The sequence below is a fragment of the Phacochoerus africanus genome, chromosome 5, assembly GCF_016906955.1.
Source record: "Phacochoerus africanus isolate WHEZ1 chromosome 5, ROS_Pafr_v1, whole genome shotgun sequence".
In the NCBI taxonomy this organism is placed as follows: domain Eukaryota; kingdom Metazoa; phylum Chordata; class Mammalia; order Artiodactyla; family Suidae; genus Phacochoerus; species Phacochoerus africanus.
In genome coordinates, this window is record NC_062548.1 from 74,188,751 (window position 1) to 74,208,559 (window position 19,809).

At 56.7% G+C, this 19,809-nt stretch overlaps 1 protein-coding gene across 3 annotated transcripts in view; it reads left to right on the forward strand.

The window, feature by feature from the left end:
• The window catches only part of SFXN5 (sideroflexin 5), a 133,891-nt gene that overhangs the window by 110,780 nt on the left and 3,302 nt on the right, over window positions 1–19,809 (forward strand). For 2 of the 3 annotated variants that reach the window (XM_047781782.1, XM_047781786.1), the window contains one exon: window positions 3,008–3,125. The exons of the other annotated variant lie outside the window; for it this stretch is intronic. In XM_047781782.1, coding sequence (XP_047637738.1) covers window positions 3,008–3,125 — 118 coding nt within the window. The remainder of the gene's footprint in view (window positions 1–3,007; window positions 3,126–19,809) is intronic. 3 annotated transcript variants of the gene reach the window in all.

Genomic DNA, 19,809 nt, shown 5'->3' on the forward strand with positions numbered 1-19,809 from the left:
CTCTGAGACCTCCAGGAAAAGAGTCTCAAGTCAGAAGCCGAGGAGCCTCCACCCCCAGCCTCTGAGAGCTCCCGGGCTCCCTCTGACGGGCTGCACCCACCCGCCCACTGAGGCCCTTCACTCCGGGGGGCTCCCCGGGGCGGGGGGTTTCACACTCCAGCTTCATCATCCTGAGGAAGCAGGTTTTAGACTCAGGGCTGGGAGAGAAGCCCCGCCCCCTGATGGTCCCCACCCCCAACTCAGGGGCAGGTGTGGGGACTCTCTCCCCAAGCCCTGCAGCCCTGACCCTGGCCCTGGCCCTGGAGTTCACTGCCCCCAGGCTGGGTCTCCACTGGGCCGGGGTTCAGGCCACACCCTCGGCGGTGGTGCCTGAGGCCGCTCCCCAGCCTCCCTCTCTCCCTGCGCTCCGGGTCTTTCCTCTCTCCCAGGCATTCGCACATCTCTCCATCTGCATATTTTAGCTCCCCCAGCTGCCTTTCCAATTCCTCCCTGCCATTTCTCTCTCCTCCTCCCCTCCCCCTGTCCTGCTGTGTTCACTCTCCCGCCTGGGCTGGGACTTCAGAGGCTCCCGTTGGCTGCTGTTGGAGCCTGCCTCCCTCCTGAGTGGGGAGCCCAGGCCTGGAGCTTCCTGGATCCCTTTCACCTTGGGGACTTCAGCCGGCCACCCGGAGAGAGGAGCCAAGGTCAATGCCCTCTGTGGAAGGGATCTGTCCAGTGTCTCCACCAGAAAGAGCCCGTGGCTTGCCCCTCACCTGCTAGGGAGGGAACCTCCCTCCGTGCCCCTTGGGGCTGTGCCTCCAGGGACTCCATACTCTCCTGTCCCCTCCCCTGTGCTCTGGTCCCCCCCCCCCCACCAGGGACTGAGATCCCAGCCACCGGGGCAGGAATACCCACTTCCTGGTCCTGCTGGAGAAGTGGATCTGAGTTGACAGTGATCTCAGGCCTTATTCCCACCCCCTCCATGACTCCCATGGAAGCCCAGGAGGCTGAGTCCATGGGAAGGGGGAAGGGGTGAGGCCCGCCCGGAAGAGAGTGAGACCGTGGGGGCCCTGGACAGAGGGAAGGCCAGCCCGACTTGATTTAGGCAACTTCGTCTCACTGTTCTTAATCCTCTGGAAATTCCCCTCCCCAGGAGCTCAGTTCAGGCTTAATCCAACAACTGGACAGATCTTGGGTCTGGGCCAGTGGGGAGGGCTGCAGCCCAGTCCCCAGGACCCACCCTACTTCCTGCCCCATCAATGGCAGTAACGACAGCAATAGTCACACACCTACTGAGCACTTACTGAGTCCAGGTCTTATGCTTGCATAGAATTTACAAGGAATTGGATCTTTTTTTAAAATTATTCAATGAGTTTTATTACATTTATTGTTGTACAACAATACAAGGAATTGGACCTTTATTGGTACCTCAGCAGGTACATCCTTTTCCAGAACCATGGTCTGGGGATCACATGTTTTAGACTCATTGAAGGTTCCCAGGTATGGTGCCAACTGAATCAGAATCTCTCAGGAGTAAAGGAATCTGCCTTTTAATTTTTTTTTTTTTGCTTTTTGGGCTGTGCTTACAGCTTATAGAAGGTCCCAGGCTAGAGGTCAAATCAGAGCTACAGCTGCCGACTTGCGCCACAGCCACAGCAACGCAGGATCCGAGCCGTGTCTGACCTACACCACGGCTCATGGCAACACCGGATCCTTAACCCACTGAGCGAGACCAGGGATCGAACACACCACCTCATGGATACTAGTCAGCTTTGTAACCTGCTGAGCCACAGGAAGGGAGTCTGCATTTTTAACCAACTGCCTAGATACTAAAGTTTGAGAAGTGCGGTTCCTAATTTTGCTGTCAGCTTAGAGCCGGTTGCTCTTGGAATTGGTGTTCTAGGAGGTGAAGGTGGCGTGCTTGGCCTGTCCCCGCACTGAGGCCTGCCCCCCAGGAGGGCCTCTCCCCTGCCTGTGGCCATAGTGGCCCCGCTCCAGGAGGGCAGGGGCAAGAGCCCTGGTTATATTTCTTCAACTCAGTCTCGGTCCAGTGAAGGTCAGCACTTCCCAAGGCCAGCATGAATGCCCACCCAGCATTCCTTGGCAAATAATCCATCCTGTTGGCACGTCCCACCCCAGGCCTCCCCAAGTAGGGTGACTGGTGGTCTTCACCACAGCCTGGTGGATTCTACATAATGAACACTCTGATGGGTGACAAAGTAGAGGTGGGCTTTTAGCTGCGGTGGCCTCTACTCTGGAGAGCCCATTTTGTCATGGGGCTAGGGACCCAGGGCCCTGGAGGGAGGTTTTCTTACCCTGTCTCACCCAAGAATCACACCTCTGATGTTTGCCATGGGGAGAGGTGCCAGCTGTGAGTTGGCAGTGAAGCTGGCAAAGGGTCCTTCAGGCAGGATCTGCAGCGGCTCAGTGATAGCGTTTGTGGGGAGACCAGACTGCCGCCCTGCCTGCCTCCTGCGGACTTGGCCTTGGCCTGGGCCTTGGACAGGTCACTGCCTCTCTCTGTGGCTCTTGGATAGAAGGTGCAGTGGTGGTCATTGGGGTGTATAGGATTGTCCCCTCCCGGCTGTGCATACGAGTGTGCGTGTTCGTGCATGCGGTGTGTGAATGTGTGTGTGTGGTTTGTTCACTATTTTGATATGCACTGCCTTCAAGAACCATCTTCCTCTGCTGTGTCCCTGCATCATTCCCCTTCCCCTCCCCGCACAGGAACAGGGCCCGACAGCCTCCTCCATCAGCTCCTCCACATGCGGTCTTTGCCCAGGGCTGGATACACAAGTGCTCATTCATGATTTACGGTTAAGAATTCAACCAGCCATGTTCTTGGGGCAAGGCCTGGGGAGAGGGCTGCCAATGAGGGCGGGTCTCCAAGACAGAATTCCTGCACAGCTATTGAGCTATGGGGCTGGCTGGCATTGGGACTCACTGGGATCCAGCATGGTGGCTAGCGGCCAGCTCACCCTCACTTTGCATCTCATGGGTCTCCCCACTTCTCTCTCCCCCCCGACAGGACGGCTCTCCTGCAGGCCCGCCCCCGGCTGCTCCTCCCTGTGCAAAGCCTCGTGTGCCTGGCAGCCTTCGGCCTGGCCCTGCCACTGGCCATCAGCCTCTTCCCACAGATGTCAGAGGTCAGTGGAGGGAGGGACCCAAGGATGCGATGGGGAGGGGTGTGATTTGGTGGTTTATGAACCAATGCTCAGTGCTGATTCCTTAGTGCCAGGCTAGGCCCTGGGGTTAGAACCATGAGTAAGACAGGCCCAGTTGAGTTGAGAGTCAAGCAGTGAACACACGATGAAACAGGGACTGGAAGTTGTGGGTGAGGCATGTTGGGGGCAGGTGTTCCGCTGGGTGTGGAAGGAGAGAGTAGGTGCCCAGACGAGGGCATTGGCATTGCACGAAGCCTGAAGGATGGGCTAAATTTGGCACAGTCTGTAAGGGGGTGAGGGATCATGTAGCCTGGGGTCCCCTGTGTGAAAGTTCTGAGGCAGGTGGCCCACAGCTGAGGAAAGGCTGCATCTTGCGCAGAGAGCAAGACAAGGTGAGGCGGGCTGGGGAAGGGGGCCGGGGGTCAGGAGAGGCCGGGAACTTGGAATCCAGCACGGAGGGGAAGTGATACCAGGATTGCTGTGCAGAGCAGGATGACAGAGTCCTGGTTTTGAATGGTCCCGTGGCTGCATTGTGAGGCTGGGCTGGAGCTCTGGAGGAGAAGGAGCCATCAGGAGGCGGTGGCGGGTGTCCAGCAAGAGAGGATGGCGTCTTGGACCAGGCTGTTGGCAGTGGGCATGGAGGGAAGTGGGTCCTTTAAGAGAGCGTTAGGAGGCAGCTTCTTCCAGATTTGATGAAGAACTGGGTATGGCGGGAGGTCAGGGAGCAGGCAGGATGTGTGCCCAGCTTTCTGCTTAACAAGATGCTGATGAGGAAGAAGGACAGCGTATGGAGATGGACGGGCCCGTGGGCTTTGAGGAGCCTGTGGAACATGTGAACCAAGATGCCCCGTGGGAACTTGGCTTTGGGTCCGGAATCCAGGAGAGAGGCCTGGGCTGGAGGGTTGGAAGTAGGAGCCACCAGGGTAAAACAGGGATGGGAGCTGGGGCCGTGAGTGGAATCAGCCGAGGGGCATGTGGAGAAAAGAGGACCCTGGGAGGGGGAGGGTTGTCCAAGGACAAGGGGCCAGGAAGGTAAGGACAGAGTTGGTGGGGGGGGGAGCGTCCACAGGGTCAGGCCCTCCCGAGGGGTCAAGTTCCGTGAGGTTGAAGAGCGTCCATGGTGTCTCAGGCTACGAGGACAAACTCCATCCTGACGGTGGGGCCCACGGGGTGGCAGGCCAACCACTGGGTCTAGAGGCTCGGCACCCGGGGACACAGAGATGCAGACCCACAGCTGGAATGAGATGAGGGATCAAGAGTGGCTTTGTTTATTTTCACCTTTTTATTTTATTTTATTTTATTTTATTTTATTTTATTTTATTTTATTGGTCTTTCTGTCTTTTCTAGGGCCATACCCATGGCATATGGCGGTTCCCAGGCTAGGGGTCGAATCGGAGCTGTAGCCACCGGCCTACACCAGAGCCACAGCAACGCAGGATCCGAGCCGCATCTGCAACCTACACCACAGCTCACGGCAACGCCGGATCCTTAACCCACTGAGCAAGCCCAGGGATCGAACCCGAAACCTCATGGTTCCTAGTCGGATTCGTCAACCACTGAGCCACGACGGGAACTCCCATTTTCACCCTTTTAAATGGGAGAAGACTGGGGCTGTGTACATGCGAAGGGAAGGCACCGGGAGAGAAGGAGGCCACTGGAGGAGGAAGACAGAGCACAGAGTCCAGGCACTGGGGGAGGCAGAGCACAGACAGGGGCTCGGAGGACTTACCTTGGTGGGGGAGACCCCTCCCCAATTTAGATGGAGGTGGAGGTCGGGGTGGGGAGGTTAAGGACAATGTTCTTTTTTAAAAAAAATATTTATTTATTTATGTATTCATTTTTGTCTTTTCAGGCCTACGCCTGTTGCGTATGGAGGTTCCCAGGTTAGGGGTCAAATTGGAGCTGCAGCTGATGCCTATGCCGCAGCCACAGCAACGCCAGATCCGAACCTCGTCTGTGATTTACACCACAGCTCATGACAACACCGGATCCTTTAACCCACTGATCGAGGCCAGGGAATGAACCTGAGTCCTCATGGATGCTAGTTGGATTTGTTACCACTGAGCCACAACAGGAACCCCGAGGACACTGTTCTGATGGCTCCTGTGATCTCACGATCCAGCAGAGAGTAAGGAGGAGGGTGGGAAGGGGAGGTCAGAGGTCAGAGGACCATGGAGAAGGTGGAGACAATCAGGGGGAGAACAGAAGAAGAGGGTGGGCCAAAGAAGTCAGGGAGCCTGGTGGGCAGTGGCAGGGCTCAGCCGAGGGGTGGCTGAGGGCGGGCACAGGTCTGTAGGGGTAGCCAGGGCACCTCTACCCAGAGGTACGGGGCCTGCTCCCATTTTGTCTGGCTGGGTGAGGGTTTGGGAGGCTGGAAGGAATTCAGGAAGAGCAGAGGATCCCAGAGTTGTAGCTGGGGTGGGGACAGGGGTGAAGAGGCACGAGCCAGCTGTTTGGTGCAGAGGTAGACCCAAGAGGCCGAAGAACGACCCTGGTACTTGGAGTCCACGGGAAGGTGGAGGCCCTGGCCCTTTGGAATTTGTGATTGCAGGTCTGAGCTGCTCCGTCCTCGACAGAGGGCATGGGAGGGGTGCAGGGTCCTTTAGCGAAGTTGGGGAAGGTGAAAATCAGGGTCCCAGGGTGTCACCTGGGTTGTAAGGCTTGGAAACCCAGGGTCTTAGAGGAGGAGATAGTGGCCCAGCCTCCAGGCCCCGAGGTCTGAGGAAGGTTGGGAGGAGAGACACTTGCCTCCACTGAGCCCCAGAGTCTTAGGAGGAAAGTATAACGGGTTGGGGCTCCTGTCTTCGGTGCCAAGGCAAGGCACCTGGGATGGGAAGCCTGGTGCGTGATGCGTGCCAGCCGCATCCTCATACCTATAGGGCCCAGTCTTGCCAAGAAGCCAGGGATACCCTCCAGCCTCCCCCTCCCCCCCAAAGCTGAATAGCTATATCCTGATGTTTGGGGACTCCAAAGGGAGCTTGAGGTTCCAGGTAGCCTGGAAGCTCTGAAGATGGGAGGGAGGGCCCTTCTCAGTGGTCCCAGCATCCCTCTCTGGAGGGCCTAGGCCCGGCACACCCCAAAGCCACTATATCTCTTTGTGCAGTTGGGCTGAGTCTGCCGTTCTGAGCAAAAGTCAGAGACCCCATGTGCTGTAGGCACCACTGTGTTCAGAAGCTTCAAGCAGCTCCCATTGTTCTATCCGGCTGCATGGGGGTGGTTGCGGGGGGGGGGGGGGGGCACCCAGGGCAGAGAAACCCCATGATGGAATTGGAGCCTGTCCCATTGGAAGGATTTTCAGGATCATCCAGTCTACGGCCCTCCTGGCTCTGTTGGGGAGATGGTGGCCCAGAGCAGCCAAGGGTCCAGCCCCAAATCGTGGAAGCCAGGTGCTGCTATGGGAGGATAGCTCAGAGGCCCATTCCCAGTCCTGAGCTCCAGGAAACACTGCATCTGCTTGTTCGGGGGGATTTTCTCCTCATTCAACCACCCTGAGGGTAGAGAGGAGGGAGCGGGGCGCCCACTTGTGGTGGGGAGGAGTCTGGGAGTGCTGTGGGTCTTTGGCAGGTGTTCCTCGGCGGCAGATAATGGAGAGATGGCCACAATCCACCCACTCTGGCCTCCAGCTCTGGCTGCAGAGAGGTGGTCTAAGTGAGCAGCCATGGCCTAAGTGAGTCAACGTCCAGGCTCCTTCCTCCCCCTAGCCTGCCTTAGCAAGGCATAGAAGTTAGTTCTTCAGGATGTCTAACCAAAGTCCCTCTCGTTGCCACCCAAGCCTCTTTCTCTAGATTGGGGAGAATAAGAGTAATTTCTCTAGATTGTGAAATAAGTCTGTTCTCCGGGAGAAGAGGGTAGGGATGTGATTTTTCAGAGCCCCCTCCTCACCTGCATCAGCGCCAACAGGATGCAGGCGGGCCTGTGCATTCTGGGATGTTTTGAGGCCCGTCTGTGACCTGCAGCACCAAGGCCATCAGCCAATTGGCTGAGAGGATCTTGTTCTCCCCATTCTTCCTCCAATTAATTCTCTTTAATGAGGTGCTGCTTCTGCCGTGTGGGAACCATGTCTCACATCCCAGAAGCCAGTGGGATTTGCCACCATCGGTCTGGACTTGCTTGGGCTGGTGACCCAGCCTTGCCAAGAGCCACCAACGTTGTCAACAGGAGTGATCACTGGAACATTGATTAATTAATTAGGTGACTTGGAGATAGAGTTTAGGAACTGGTCCCTAGAAGGGCTGGCCTGCGGTGATTGGTGTGGAGTTTCCAAACCACTAACCCCAGAGGTTGAGCAAAGAATTCCCTCTTCAATCCCTGGGCCAGAGTTTTGTCCACTCTTTTCAAGTTCATATTTCTCCCTATTAAAATGGTGCTTGTTTTAAAATTAAAATAGCAAATAATAATAATAGTAGCTACTGTTTGCTAAACATCTACTGGGCCAGGCAGCATGCTGGGAACTCTGCATGCCTCATTGTATTAAATCCTCCTAATGGCCCTCAAGGCCAAGGTATTATTGTTTATCAAGGGTGGTTGCCTAAACAGTTAGATGTGTGTGTCTCAGGCTCTGGGGAGAGAGTTTGGCTGGAGACATGGAACCTTTGATGCATGAGGGAAACCGCAGCAGAGGAAGGGTTGAGGTCACTGTGGGAGGAAGAAAAGGTGTCAAAAAAATAAATAAATAAAGCAGAGTTCCTGCTATGGCTCCTCGGGTTAAGAACCCAGCATAGTGTCTGTGAAGAGGTGGGTTCAATCCCTGGCCTCAGTCAGTGGGTTCTGGATCTGGCATTTCCACAAGCTGCACAGTAGGTCCCACAGGTGGTTCAGATTCGATGTTGCTGTGGCTGTGGTGTAGGCCGGCAGCTGCAGCTCTAATTCGACCCCTAGCCTGGGAACTTCCATATGCTGCAGGTGAAGCCCTAAAAAAAACAAGAAAGATGAAAAAAAAAAAAAAAAAAAGGGCAGGGCCAGCCAGGGGAAGAGCCTCGATGAGCAGTTTCATGGACACGGAGGACAAGGGCGTTTCAAGGAGGAGGGTGCTCTCTGCGAATGAGCTGCTGCAGAGAGGACCAGAAGGAGCCGACAAGACTTGTCAATGGGGATCTAGCTGGACAGCAAAATGGTGTCAGGTGCCTCTCTTTGTTCAGAGAAGTGAGCTCAGGGATGGGAAGCCATTGAGAACAGCAAAGAAAATTTCACTCCCTGGGTGTTCTGTGAGATGGGGAGTTGGGAGCCTGGAGAGAGGACAGTGATGAGGAAGGGATGCATACAGCCCAGAGTGGAAAGGAATGGCCTCCTGAGGGGTCCCAGGGTCTAGAAAGTAGAGAGACCTGGCTGACTCTGGTGGTGAATGGGGATCTGGAACCTGACTGTCCTCTGAGGCAGGTACCAATATTATTCCCTGTTTACAGATGGGAAAACTGAGGCATATCACGGTTAAGTGTCTTGGGAGTTCCCATTATTAATGTGCAGTGGAAATGAATCCGACCAGTATCCATGAGGATGTGGGTTTGATCCCTGGCTTCGCTCAGTGGGTTAAGGATCCGGCGTTGCCGTGAGCTGTGGTGTAGGTGGCAGATATGGCTTGGATCCCACATTGCTGTGACTGTGGCGCAGGCCAGCAGCTATAGCTCTGATTCAACCTCTAGCCTGGGAACTTTCATATGCCGCGGGTACAACCCAGAGTTGAGGTGGGGTCTAGTGGGCCAGCAGTTAGGGTGGGGAGCTTCCTTAGGAACTTGGGTGTGAGGATGGGAGAGCAAGGTCTGGCTTCTCTTCTGGGGTGTGTGGGGTGCCCTGTGGACCCTGTGCCAGTTAAGGTTGTGGGGCAATAGCCAAGGCCATTTCCGCCGGGCTGAGCTCAGGCATAGACGGGCTCATCCACACCCAGAATCTCTTCCCTCCCATGGATACTGAGGGCTTTCCCTTTCCTCTTATAACAGAGAGGCCATGCCACAGCCCCTCGTCTCAGGGAACCTGTGTTCTGGTGGGGCAGACAGGAACCCAATAAACAAGGAATGGCAGGTGATGACACAGTTCTGATGAAAATAAGGCAGAGGAGTGCCTGCTGTGGCACAGTGGGATTGGCAGCGTCTCTGGAGCACTGGGACGCAGGTTCGATCCCCGGCCTGGCACAGTGGGTTAAAGGATCTGGCACTGCCGCAGCTGCAGCTTAGGTCACAACTGTGGCTGGAATCCAGTCCTTGGCCCAGGAACTCCATATGCCAAGAGGCGACCAAAAAATGAAAAAAAGAAAGAAAGAAAAGAAGGCAGAGAGCTGTGCTGGAACTTGCCCAGGGCTGTGCTGGGTCAGGTGGGTTGTGGAGGCCTCCCTGTGGCATGTGGGGGCTTGGTTTGTGATGACCTTTCTGACCCTGCCCTCTCTAGAAGTTGGGGCTCTGGATTGAAGGCCATTGTGGTCATCTCTGTTCTCCCGCAGACACACACACACACACACACACACACACACACACACGCACTGGGGTCTCAGATCCCCTAAGGGAGATGTCCAATTGGCTGCCCCAAGAGGCTGGACCTGGGGATGGTGAATGTCCCCCAACCCTGACAGGCGATGTTTTGTACCTGGGAGCACTTCCAGTCCCGTCTGAGAACCTCATGTCTCCCTGGGGCAGGAAGCAGTACCTTGGCCAAGTACCCTGCCTGTGCCCCTGCGGCTTTCCGGGTTTCCAAGTCTCTCTCTCTCTTTGTGCCTCTTTTTCCCTCCATGCATCTCAGGCTCTTCCCCACCCCATTCCCCTCTCTTTCCTCCGCGAGCCCCCCGGGAGCTCGGGGGGCTGGGGAACGGGGCTGCACATACAAGCCGGAGCCATTGTTCGACAATCTGTTTTTGTCTTCATCTTGTTGGCAGGCGGCAGGAGAGGAGCAAAAGGTTAATGAGACACTGTGCAGCGGGATTACCGCGCGCCGGCGAGCGGCGGGCGGGCGAGCCAGCGTGGTGACAGGGAACTAATTAGGAGCAGTTTAACAGGAGGAAAAAGTGAAATCTCCTCTTCACCAACTGTCAATAATTAGCTGATTTGGTGAGGTTGAAATGTGTCCACAGGAAAAGGTGGGGCTCTTCTGGGGATGCGGGAGGCAGGAAGGTTGGAGGCCACTGGGGGCTCTGCCCTGTCCCTTGGCAGGGGGGGCGGTTTGAGGCCGGGGGCCTGCCCCCTGTGCCCCAGGTCTGCTCCTCTCCCCTCTGGCTGGCATCCGCCAGCCTCAGCTCTCTGTATGACCTTGGTCTTCACCGTAAAGACCTCAGTTTCCCCTGCCGTAAGATAAGGTGTTGGAAGGAAGTGTCTTCCTGGCTCTGCCCACGAGGGTTCTGTTAGTGAAACCATGAACCAGGACCCTGGTTCTGGAGCAGGGAGAGCTGATGGTGGGCTATGTGACCTTAAGTCAGATGCTGACCCTTGGGTGACTCTCTGACAGCGTGGGTGTGACTTCTGAGAGCCACCGCTGGGGCCAGGCATGGCTGGTGAATGGTGCTGAATGGCGAATAGACAGAACCTCCCTTGCAGCACGGCTTGTAGCCCCCAGACCCTTACCCAGCTCCTGTCCTCGCAGCGGCCACAGGGGCTGTGGTTGTGGCACAAGAAAGACCCGGCTGGGTGCCTCTGGGCTGGGCTGCTTCTGCAAGGGCTGCGGGCCCTCTCTCTGCATCAGCTTTGCAGGGGCCGCGTGGAGGCAAGGAGTCAGGTTCACTAGCAGCGAGGGTTGGAACTGTTGGGCCTGTTGGCTCTGTCGGCCTGTCCTTGTTCTTTTGTTGACCTCTGCCCTTTGGCCTTCCCTGACACCTCAGCAGGACACCTCCCTCTGCCCCTCCAGCTTCTGCCAAACCCTGAGACTGGAAGAAAAGACATCATCTGAGTCCCCCAGGGCTTCCTGCTCAGGACCTCCCCTCTTGGCCCAGCTAAGCTCCCCAATCCTCTCCATCTCAGCCTAGCCCCTCCTCACTCAGCCCTGGAGGGTCCAGGGCACCAGAAGTCCAGGCCCTCCTTATGTCCTCACGCTATTCACCCTGGCCCCTGAAGTTGGCTCTTGGACGTCACACGTCTGCCATAGATAAAGTTCTTGAAGGTCAAGCTCAGCTGACCCCTCCTCACTGCCTTACCCCTTCCTTTCCAGCTTTCATGGTTAAGAAACAAAGAGGCACCTGATCCCTGTGTGTGGGAAAAGAATGAGGGTACCCCCTAGTGACACCAGGGCCTCCACCATCTCTCTTCCTCAAGAAAATGGTGGGTTTGATGAACCAGGTTGGCCGGGAGCTGTGACCTACCGGAAGCTAATGTCTCCCCCCAGCTTGCTTCCTTTTCTCTGGGAAAGCATTTGAACGTTCAGCCAAGAAAAGGGAAGAGTTGGGAACGCGCTCAGGTCCACAGTCCAGCTGTTCTAGCGGCCATCCCTCCTCCAGGAAGTCCTCCCTGATAAGCCCCACTAGGATCTGTTTCACTCCGTACATGTAGGCTCGGGTCCCATGTGTTTCCTGCATCCCATCTCCCTCCCCAGGACAACCATCCTTTCCCCATCCCTCAACTCAGAGCATGTCCCTCAGGCTGAGAACTGGTGCTCTTTATCAACACCCAATACAAAGCACGGCCCTTCGGGGCTCACCTTGACCCTATCGCGTCCTGCCTTTCCCGCTCTTCCAGGGCTGATGTGAGGTCAGAGGCAGTGTCCAGGGCATGATGTGTCCCTCTTGAGTCCACAGAGGTTCCCCATTTCCCGGAGTAGGTGCCTCGTCCCCGCCGATCTCAAATCCATCTCCTCTTTCGCTTGGAGTTGTGTGTTTGGGGCGTTTCTCCTTTACTGCTTTAATCAGTCCCTATTGAACTCCGAAGCGGGCTATTTTTGCCGTGAGAAATCTGCCGCCTCCCCGCCCGCTGCTTTCTTGGAGTTTGCCCACAGGACCCCCCAGGAGGGACGGATGGGAATGGCAAAGCCGCTCGGAGCCCAGGAACGCCAACGCCACCTGTCATGTTGCCTGTTCCCCACACCCCCACCCCAAACCTGCGCGTGCACGCAGGCCCACACACGAGCACATGCACGAACATGCACACACGTGCCCTAGTAACAGGGCTCGGCAGGGCCAGCTCTCAGCCTAACCCTCCCCAGTTCTTTCTAGAACCTTCTAGAACACCTACCTGAGTAGAGGACAGGGAAGGAGGAGGCTTGGCTGTGCAAAGCCTCTGCTGAGAGGATTGAAAGCGTCCGTGTGTGTTTAGAACGTGCCTGACCCACGGCAGGGTCTCGGCCCTGGGAGCCATGAGGACACAGGCCAGCAGCCCCGGCCTATGCAATAACCACATGGGATAACCACGGAGTCCTTTTCTCAGCCGCCGAAGGGCACTCTCATCCTCTCTTGATATTATCCACATCCCAGCCCCAGGAGGAGAAAATCTTCCCACTGTGCGGAGGGGGAAACTGAGACCTTGAGACTGAGAAGGTGGAAGACAGAGAATGATTTTGAGATTGGGGCCCATGGGAGGGCACCCAGGAACAGTGTGAAGCTGCAAAAGGGGGTGAGGGGGCCTGAGCATCCCCGAGGTGCCCATCACACTGGGGAGATGGAAAAGCATAAGATAGAATCCCTGGACTCGGGGAGTTTGGATCAGTTTGATGCAGCTTTTACCAAGGACCAGCTATGCACATAGCGCTAGGTGACATGGGCCACCTTGAGTGGCACACGCTGGGGTGGGCTGGGGGACCCCTGTATTCACAGCTGGCCGGAGGACAACAAGGGTTGGGGACACCATGGGCAGCAGCAATAGGTTTGGTCTGAGAAGATCAGGGGGAGCTTCCTGGAGGAGGCAGGCAGCCGTAGGGGATGAGGCCTCAAAGCCTGAACATACAATGTACGGGAAATGGAGAGTAGGCAGTGGGTGAGGAAGCTGGAGAGGGTGGCAGAAGGCCTTGAGTGACCATCCAAGGAGCCTGACATGTGTTGGGAAGGCGGTGGGAACCCTGCACCAGCACCAGAGGCCTGACCCAGGCTCGGGCCTCAGATGCTCCCCGGCCGAATACTCCCGTCCTCCAGCGACACTCGGGCTAACACTCTGGCCTGGATGTGTGTATCTGAGCCAGACCTGAGGTGAGAGAGGGTGGTATGCAGCCGCCCAGGAGGCAAGTTGGTTCCAGGCCTGGCAGAGACCTCAGGCACACGGGGTCAGCCAGGTGCTGGCTTGGGCTTAGGACCTGTGTCAACGTCGCCACCACCTGCGGACCCTCAGAGGCCTGGATCCCTGGCCAGGAGTAGGAGGAGGCTTTGAGCCATGTCACAGGGTCATGCTGAACTCCCCACCCCCTAGCCCTTCGCCTTTGAAAAGGGGGCAGAAAAGCCACCAGAAGAAAGGCAAGGAGGAGGAACCTCTTTGTAGTAGGTAAAAGCCCCCGAGAGTGGGGCTTGGGCCGGGGATCCAGTTTCCTGTTTATGTCTCGGCACCTTGGCTCCAGGTTCAAATATGTAAACTATCCCCTGGCTGCTGGCTGCAGGTGTGTGTGCTCCCAGAGGCCACAGAGGCAGAGGTGGCCCCAGATGCATTCCTGACTCTGGCCCCCCACCCAAGATGAGCCAGGAGACAGAGGCAAATAGCTCAGGGTTAACCCTTCCAATGCCACAAAGGAAGCCCATCAGGCTGCTCGAGGGGCCTCTGGAGCCAGCTGGGCCTTGGGGTGCTCCGGGAAGGCTGGGTACTGGATGTGGTGCTTCATGCTGCCTCTGACCTTAGATGCAACCAGAAGTCTGGGGTTATCAGTTTCGAGGGTCTGAGCTGGGTCCAGAGGCTGAGGTTGGGGCTCTACTAGGGGAGGGCATCTGGGGGAGGCCGTCTGGGAGCCAGGGGGCAGGTCTTACCTCCGAGTTAGGGGGTGCTAGCCAGGCCACGCTGCTCATCTCATGGCAGAGTGGGCCCATTCCCAGCAGGCCCCTGGGCACCCCCAGTTCTGGGGCTGGTGGGGGGCTACCATCAGCCAGTGCTGACTGATCACTTCAGCCAGGGCTCTGGCTCTCCGTCCCAGAACCCCCTTCCCTCAAGGGCCCCTGCTTACTAGCCATCAGGTCCCTGGGGAGGAGTTCACCTGATAAAAAGAGGGACCCATATGTTCCTGCCGCCCCCCGTCCCCCACTGGATGACCCCTTCTCCCAATAGCCACTGCTTGCCCAGCCTTCTTTCCCCTTGCCACCTTCTCCCCAGAGGAGGCCCCTCCAAGCTTGTCTGTGGTCAGAACCAAGCCCCTGTCCTTGGCGCATTACCCTGGGGCTCCAGCCTTTTCTGGGCTGATGCCAGTGGCCCCTCCTTGCTGCACCTGCTCCACTCACTGGGTCTTGCTGCCTCCTTCTGTCCACGAGCCACCTGTGAGCCACTGTGACCACCTCACCATGCGTTCTGCTGCTGACATAGAGCATGAGGCCGGCTTCTGCTTGTTCCATTACCCCAAATAGCAGGGGGACCCCAAGAGAACAAGAGAACAGCCCCCTGCCTGGTCCCTACCTCTTGAACCCTAGAGCTGATTAGTTAGCCCTCTCTCAATCGCATTCCTTTTTTTTTTTGGTCTTTTTAGGGCTGTATCTGCGGCATATGGAGGTTCCCAGACTAGGGGACTAATGGGAGTTGCAGCTGCTGACCTACGCCACGGCCACAGCAACCCAGGATTCAAGCCTTGTCTGCGACCTACATCTATACCACAATTGACGGCAATGCCAGATCCTTAACCCACGGAGCGGGGCCAGGGATCGAACCCACATCCTCATAGATACTAGTCGGGTTCTTTACTGCTGAGCCATGACAGAACTCCCTGAATCACATTTTTTACCAGCATGGCCCTGAATGTGATTTCTGTGGAGGAGACTCAGCCCTCCCCCACCTCAGAGAGGTGATCTTCGAGGGGTCCCTGCCCCAGCCCCCTGCTGGCTGAGCCAGTGATGAGGATCCCTCCCTGGTCCCAGCATCTGTGAGCCCTCCAGATGGTGGGCCACTGGCTCAACCCCCAGCTATGACCAAAGGGCTGGAGAGGTCTTAACGTATGACCAGTTGGGTTGGCCCAGGATGGAAGTGAGAGGCTCAGCACTGAGTGGGGCTTAGGAAATCTAGACTCTAGGAGGTCACCAAATCCCACTGCCAAGACTAAAGGTTCTCAGCCCTCACTTGGGGCCATTTGGGAAACTCTGTTTGCCTGGTGGCCCTGCCACCTGTGGTCTGTGGTCCCTCTCTCACTGCCTCTACTCCTTGGGCTGGTCCTCCAAGGCCGCCATCATGGGCTCGTTCCCTACACCCGCCCCTCGAATGTGCCTGTTCCCCAGGCCTGGCGCCCTCCCCTGCCATCTGCTCTTCTGGGCAAGCTCCTCCACTCCTGGGCTCCGGCTGCGCTCACGTCTCCAGGCTCCCTCTTGTGCCCAGGCCCCTGTCCAGAGCTCTGCACCCAAGACCTGTCTGCTTCCCTGGCTTCTCAACCTCAGGGGCCTGAGCCCATCCCCCCGCCACGCCCTGACCCCCGCCTCCCCACTATTCCTCTGCCTCTGAGAGTGGCGTCACCAGCCACCCAGCTCCCGAGCTAGAATTAGGAATCATCCAACGCACAGTCGTCCTCGACACCTCCTTCTCACCCCCACATGGAATTGGTCATCAACTCCCATGGATTTCGTCTGCAGAAAGGATCCCCAGCATGCCCTCCTGTCCATCCTCCACCCACGAGACGGGGATCTTGGCCCACCCCTGCTCAGAAGCCTGCCCCCGGAGCTCCCCACGGCCCTCAGCTAAAGTGCCACCACCTTCCTGTGGCCCCACCTCCATTTTCTGCCACATGCCCCTCCCCATTGCTCACGCCAAAATGCCCTGCTGGCTGGCCAGGGCCCTCAGCTGAGCAAGCCCTTAGCTTTCCCTTCCCCAGATGGCTTTTCCTGCCGTCTCTGATCAGACTCCTCCATTTCTTCCTGGCCTACCTCCTCTGAGAAGTCTTCCTTCTTGTTCTTTCCTCAGTGCATGGTCGCCCCTACCCCCTCCCCAGTTTCCATGGCACTTTGTTTGTCTCTCTGGGATCCATCTGCCTTCATATCTGACTCCTCCCCTAGACTTGGAGCTTGTCAAGGGCACAGGCGGGTCTTGTCCATCTCCGAGTGCCCAGCCCTGGTGTAGGGAGTCGGCAGCCATAAACACCTGCTGACCTGAGGGCCGACTGAATTGCAATGAGAGGAAAAGCCTTAGATGCCAGCTCTGCCCCCAGGCGCCTGCTCCTCCTGGGTTGGGGGCCTCGACCACCACCCTCCCCCACAGCCTTTCCATGGCCTGCGTCTCCCACCCCGGCTTCCCGCCTACCTGCAGCCTGCGGTGCGGTGGGGAGCCTGTGGGGGAGCCTGGTTCTGCGGCACCCCCACTGGGAGGGTGAGCCCCCGGTCTCCCCCGGGGCCAGTGCTCTCCAGGGAGCAGGCCGAGTAGGCCACGGCCCTGCCCGTGGTCCTGCACCGTGGCGGTGAGCAGCCTCTCTGATTTTAATGTGGGCCTCAGTGCTTCAGTGAAAGCCGGCATGGGAAGTTGCTAATAATGGCACTAAAATAAAATATGCTACATCTGTTATGGGTAGCAGAACAAAATTAGCTGCTCACACCTCTGACATCCAAGATGTCTTAACTTAAAATACTCCTTGGCTTACTTTACATCATTTACTGATTATATTTAAAAGAAATACAATTTTGCAATTACTGTTCTTTCCAGCGTGATATCTATGCATCATTTTCCTTTTATGTTTATATATTTCTCCTTCATTAGTGCAGTCTGAAGGGTGATTAGGATTCTTCAAACATTTTACAGAGGTTAAACGTTGATTAAGATTTAATTATTACTGTAAATAGCTTGGAATGACATATGGTGCAAAAGCCTGACATATGTGCATTTGAATAAATGAAGTGCTATTTCCCAGGATGCCTCAGTAGCTGTTTAACAGCTTTCCCGAAGGGTTATGTTACACCTCATGGTAAGATTGCTGGGATGTTATATTTTGTTGGTTTTTGCAGCTGAAAGCTAAGAACAGTTTTCCAGTTTTTTAAAAACATTGAATATTTTAAATACCTAAATTGTTTTGCACAAATTTTTGCTAATTTGTCTAACTAGGTTAAACATTTTCAAAAGCATTTAGATTTTTAAGCGTGGGCGCTGTGCATTGTGTCAGTGGCAGCATGGGGACGAGGGGAGCTTGTGGGGTGGAGGGGACTCGGAGGCCGGCAGGGGTGTGGAGGGAGGAGGTGGTTTGAAGAGGGGGGTGGGGAAGAGGCCTGGGCCCTGAGCCTAGCTCTTGTCTCTTTGGCCTGTTCAAGTGCCCTGGGTGTTGGGGTACCAGGGGACTATGGGGAAAAGGACCCCTCCTCTGGGAATGTCACCATGCCTACCAGCTGTAGTCCACACCGAATTCCCTCTTATCTAGCCTTGGACATGACTGAGTTCTCTGAAAGCCAGGCCGGTCCATGGCACCTCCTGCCTACTCCCCAGGGTTGCCATGTCTTGACATAGAGCAGGCCCCTGGGACCAAGCTCAGCTGAGCTGGGTGACAAAGGCCTGGGGCTTCCTTAACTCTGCCCAGGGCAGGGGTCAGGCTGGGGCCCCTCATGGAGGTAGCTCCATCCAGGCTCCCTCAGGCGTGGGGGCTCCAGCATCCCCACTGGCTCCGTCCCCAGAGCTGCAGATCAACATCTGGGCTGCTGCGGAGCCTGTAGGGGGACCCCAACCTCCCAATGCCTTCTGCCTCTTTTCTCTCCACGCATTGGTCCAGCCCTTATGAGTCCACTGTCTCCCAGCGCTGGGCCTGGAGGAGGCAGAGACGAGCACGATCACACACAAGCTCAAGCCTCACAGAGCTCGCTCGGAGATCTAATGCGGAGAAGGGGGAGATGAACGAATGAAAGGTCGGCCCCAAACCACGTGCTCTGACGGGCATACAAAGTGCAGGGCGGGTGGCACTGGAGACGTGGCCACCCCCGGCCTGGAGGAGGGAAGATGGCTAAAGCTGAGGCCTGGAAGATAAGCTCAAGTCCAGGGAAGTTGGGTGCGGGTGGCGCGGGAAGAAGTGGCAGAGGGGCAGCTCAGGCAAAGACTAGCGGTGGGAATAGCCCATGGGTCTGAGGTACTGTGATAAGTAGGTGTGCTGTGTCTCCCTCCAAGGCACAGAGTGGTGAGGGGTAGGCAGGGGCTGGATCTTGAGGGATCCAGACTGGGTCCCCATGGGCAATGGAGCCACTGAGCCATTTCATAACAGAGAGAGGCATGATCAGACTTGCAGTTGAGGAGGCTCGCACTGGTGGTGTGGGATGGGCTGGAGTGGGTGAGACTTGAGGGAAGGGAGAGAAAGGGGAGGCCCGGAGGCTCCAGGGTCTCTGGCCGGAGCACCACTGAGTGGCTGTGTGGGTAGCCAGGAAGGGGCAGAAGATGAGGAATTCAGTTCTGTTTTATTTCTTTTTTCTTCTTCTTTTTTAGCCATCTGGTGGCACATGGAGTTCCTGGGCCAGGGATCAGATCAAATCTGAACCTCAGTTGTGATCTACGCTGCAGCTGTGGCAACGTCAGAGCCTTTGACCCACTGTCCTGGGCCAGGGATCGAACCTGTGTCCTGGTGCTGCAGGGACATCACTGGTCTCTTGCTCCACAGTGGGAACGCCCAGTTCTGTTTTAGATGGATTGGGTTTAAGTACCTCCAGGGGTGTATGCAGGGAGGAGGTCCAGACGGAGCCCCAGGGACCCTGCAAAGTGTGCAGTGGGTGTCACATAAGGGGAGCTGGCAGTGACCTTGGAGTGAGAGATTTCTGTGCCGTGTGGAAACAGAAGGCAGATTTGGTGTGGGTTGGGGAGTCAGCAGGGGGTGAGGAGGCGGAGCTGGCCAGTGTGGACCAGGCCAGGTAGAGAAGTGTGGTTGTTGGAGGGGGAAGCGACGAGGTGGTGGCTGGAACATGGCAGGGGCTTCAGGGGAGGTTTTATCAAATGGGAAGTTCTAGTCCATGTTGAAATGCTGATGAGCAAGGGTCAGGGGGCTGCAAAGGTGAGAGAGGGCGGGCAACCTGGGAGTGGTCTGTGGAGTGGGCAAGAGGAGGGGGTGCTGGGGGGAATCTGCCTTCCAGGGGAGGGATGGCCGCCTTGGGGGAGGGCCGGTCAGGAGCAGGGCGTGCAGCAGGGTGTGGACACAGGTAGGTCGCTGGTGTGATGAGGATGACGCTCAGAGGTTCCTCCTGATGCCTTCTGTTCCCACCCCGAGACTGGAAGATGAGTGGGAAGCTGAGGGTCAGGGGGCTGAGGAGAGCAGGGGGATTTAAAGTGGCCTCTGTGGGGAATGGAAGAGGGAGGGGACTGACCCGGTGGCTCAGGGGTGGACATTTTCTGAGCCACTGTGCGGACCCAAAGTCCGGGACAGTGAATGTTGAGTGATCGGGTTCACATGGAGAGAAGGTACATGCGTGACTGGGTTTCTCTGAAGCAGGGCTTGTGCCAGTCTGGCTGGAAGGGCCTCGCAGCCCCGAGAGGCTGCAGCCGTGGCCCCTGGCATCCATCGGAGGTGGAGGATGTGAAGACTGAGCTTAGGGAGTCTGGGCCCTGGGGGCTCAGTCTGAAAACAGATAAGGAGAGTGAGCAGGGTGCAGGAAGGATGGGGACGGAGGGGTCCAAGAAGAGCAGCCCTGGGGAGTGACCAGGTCCAGGAC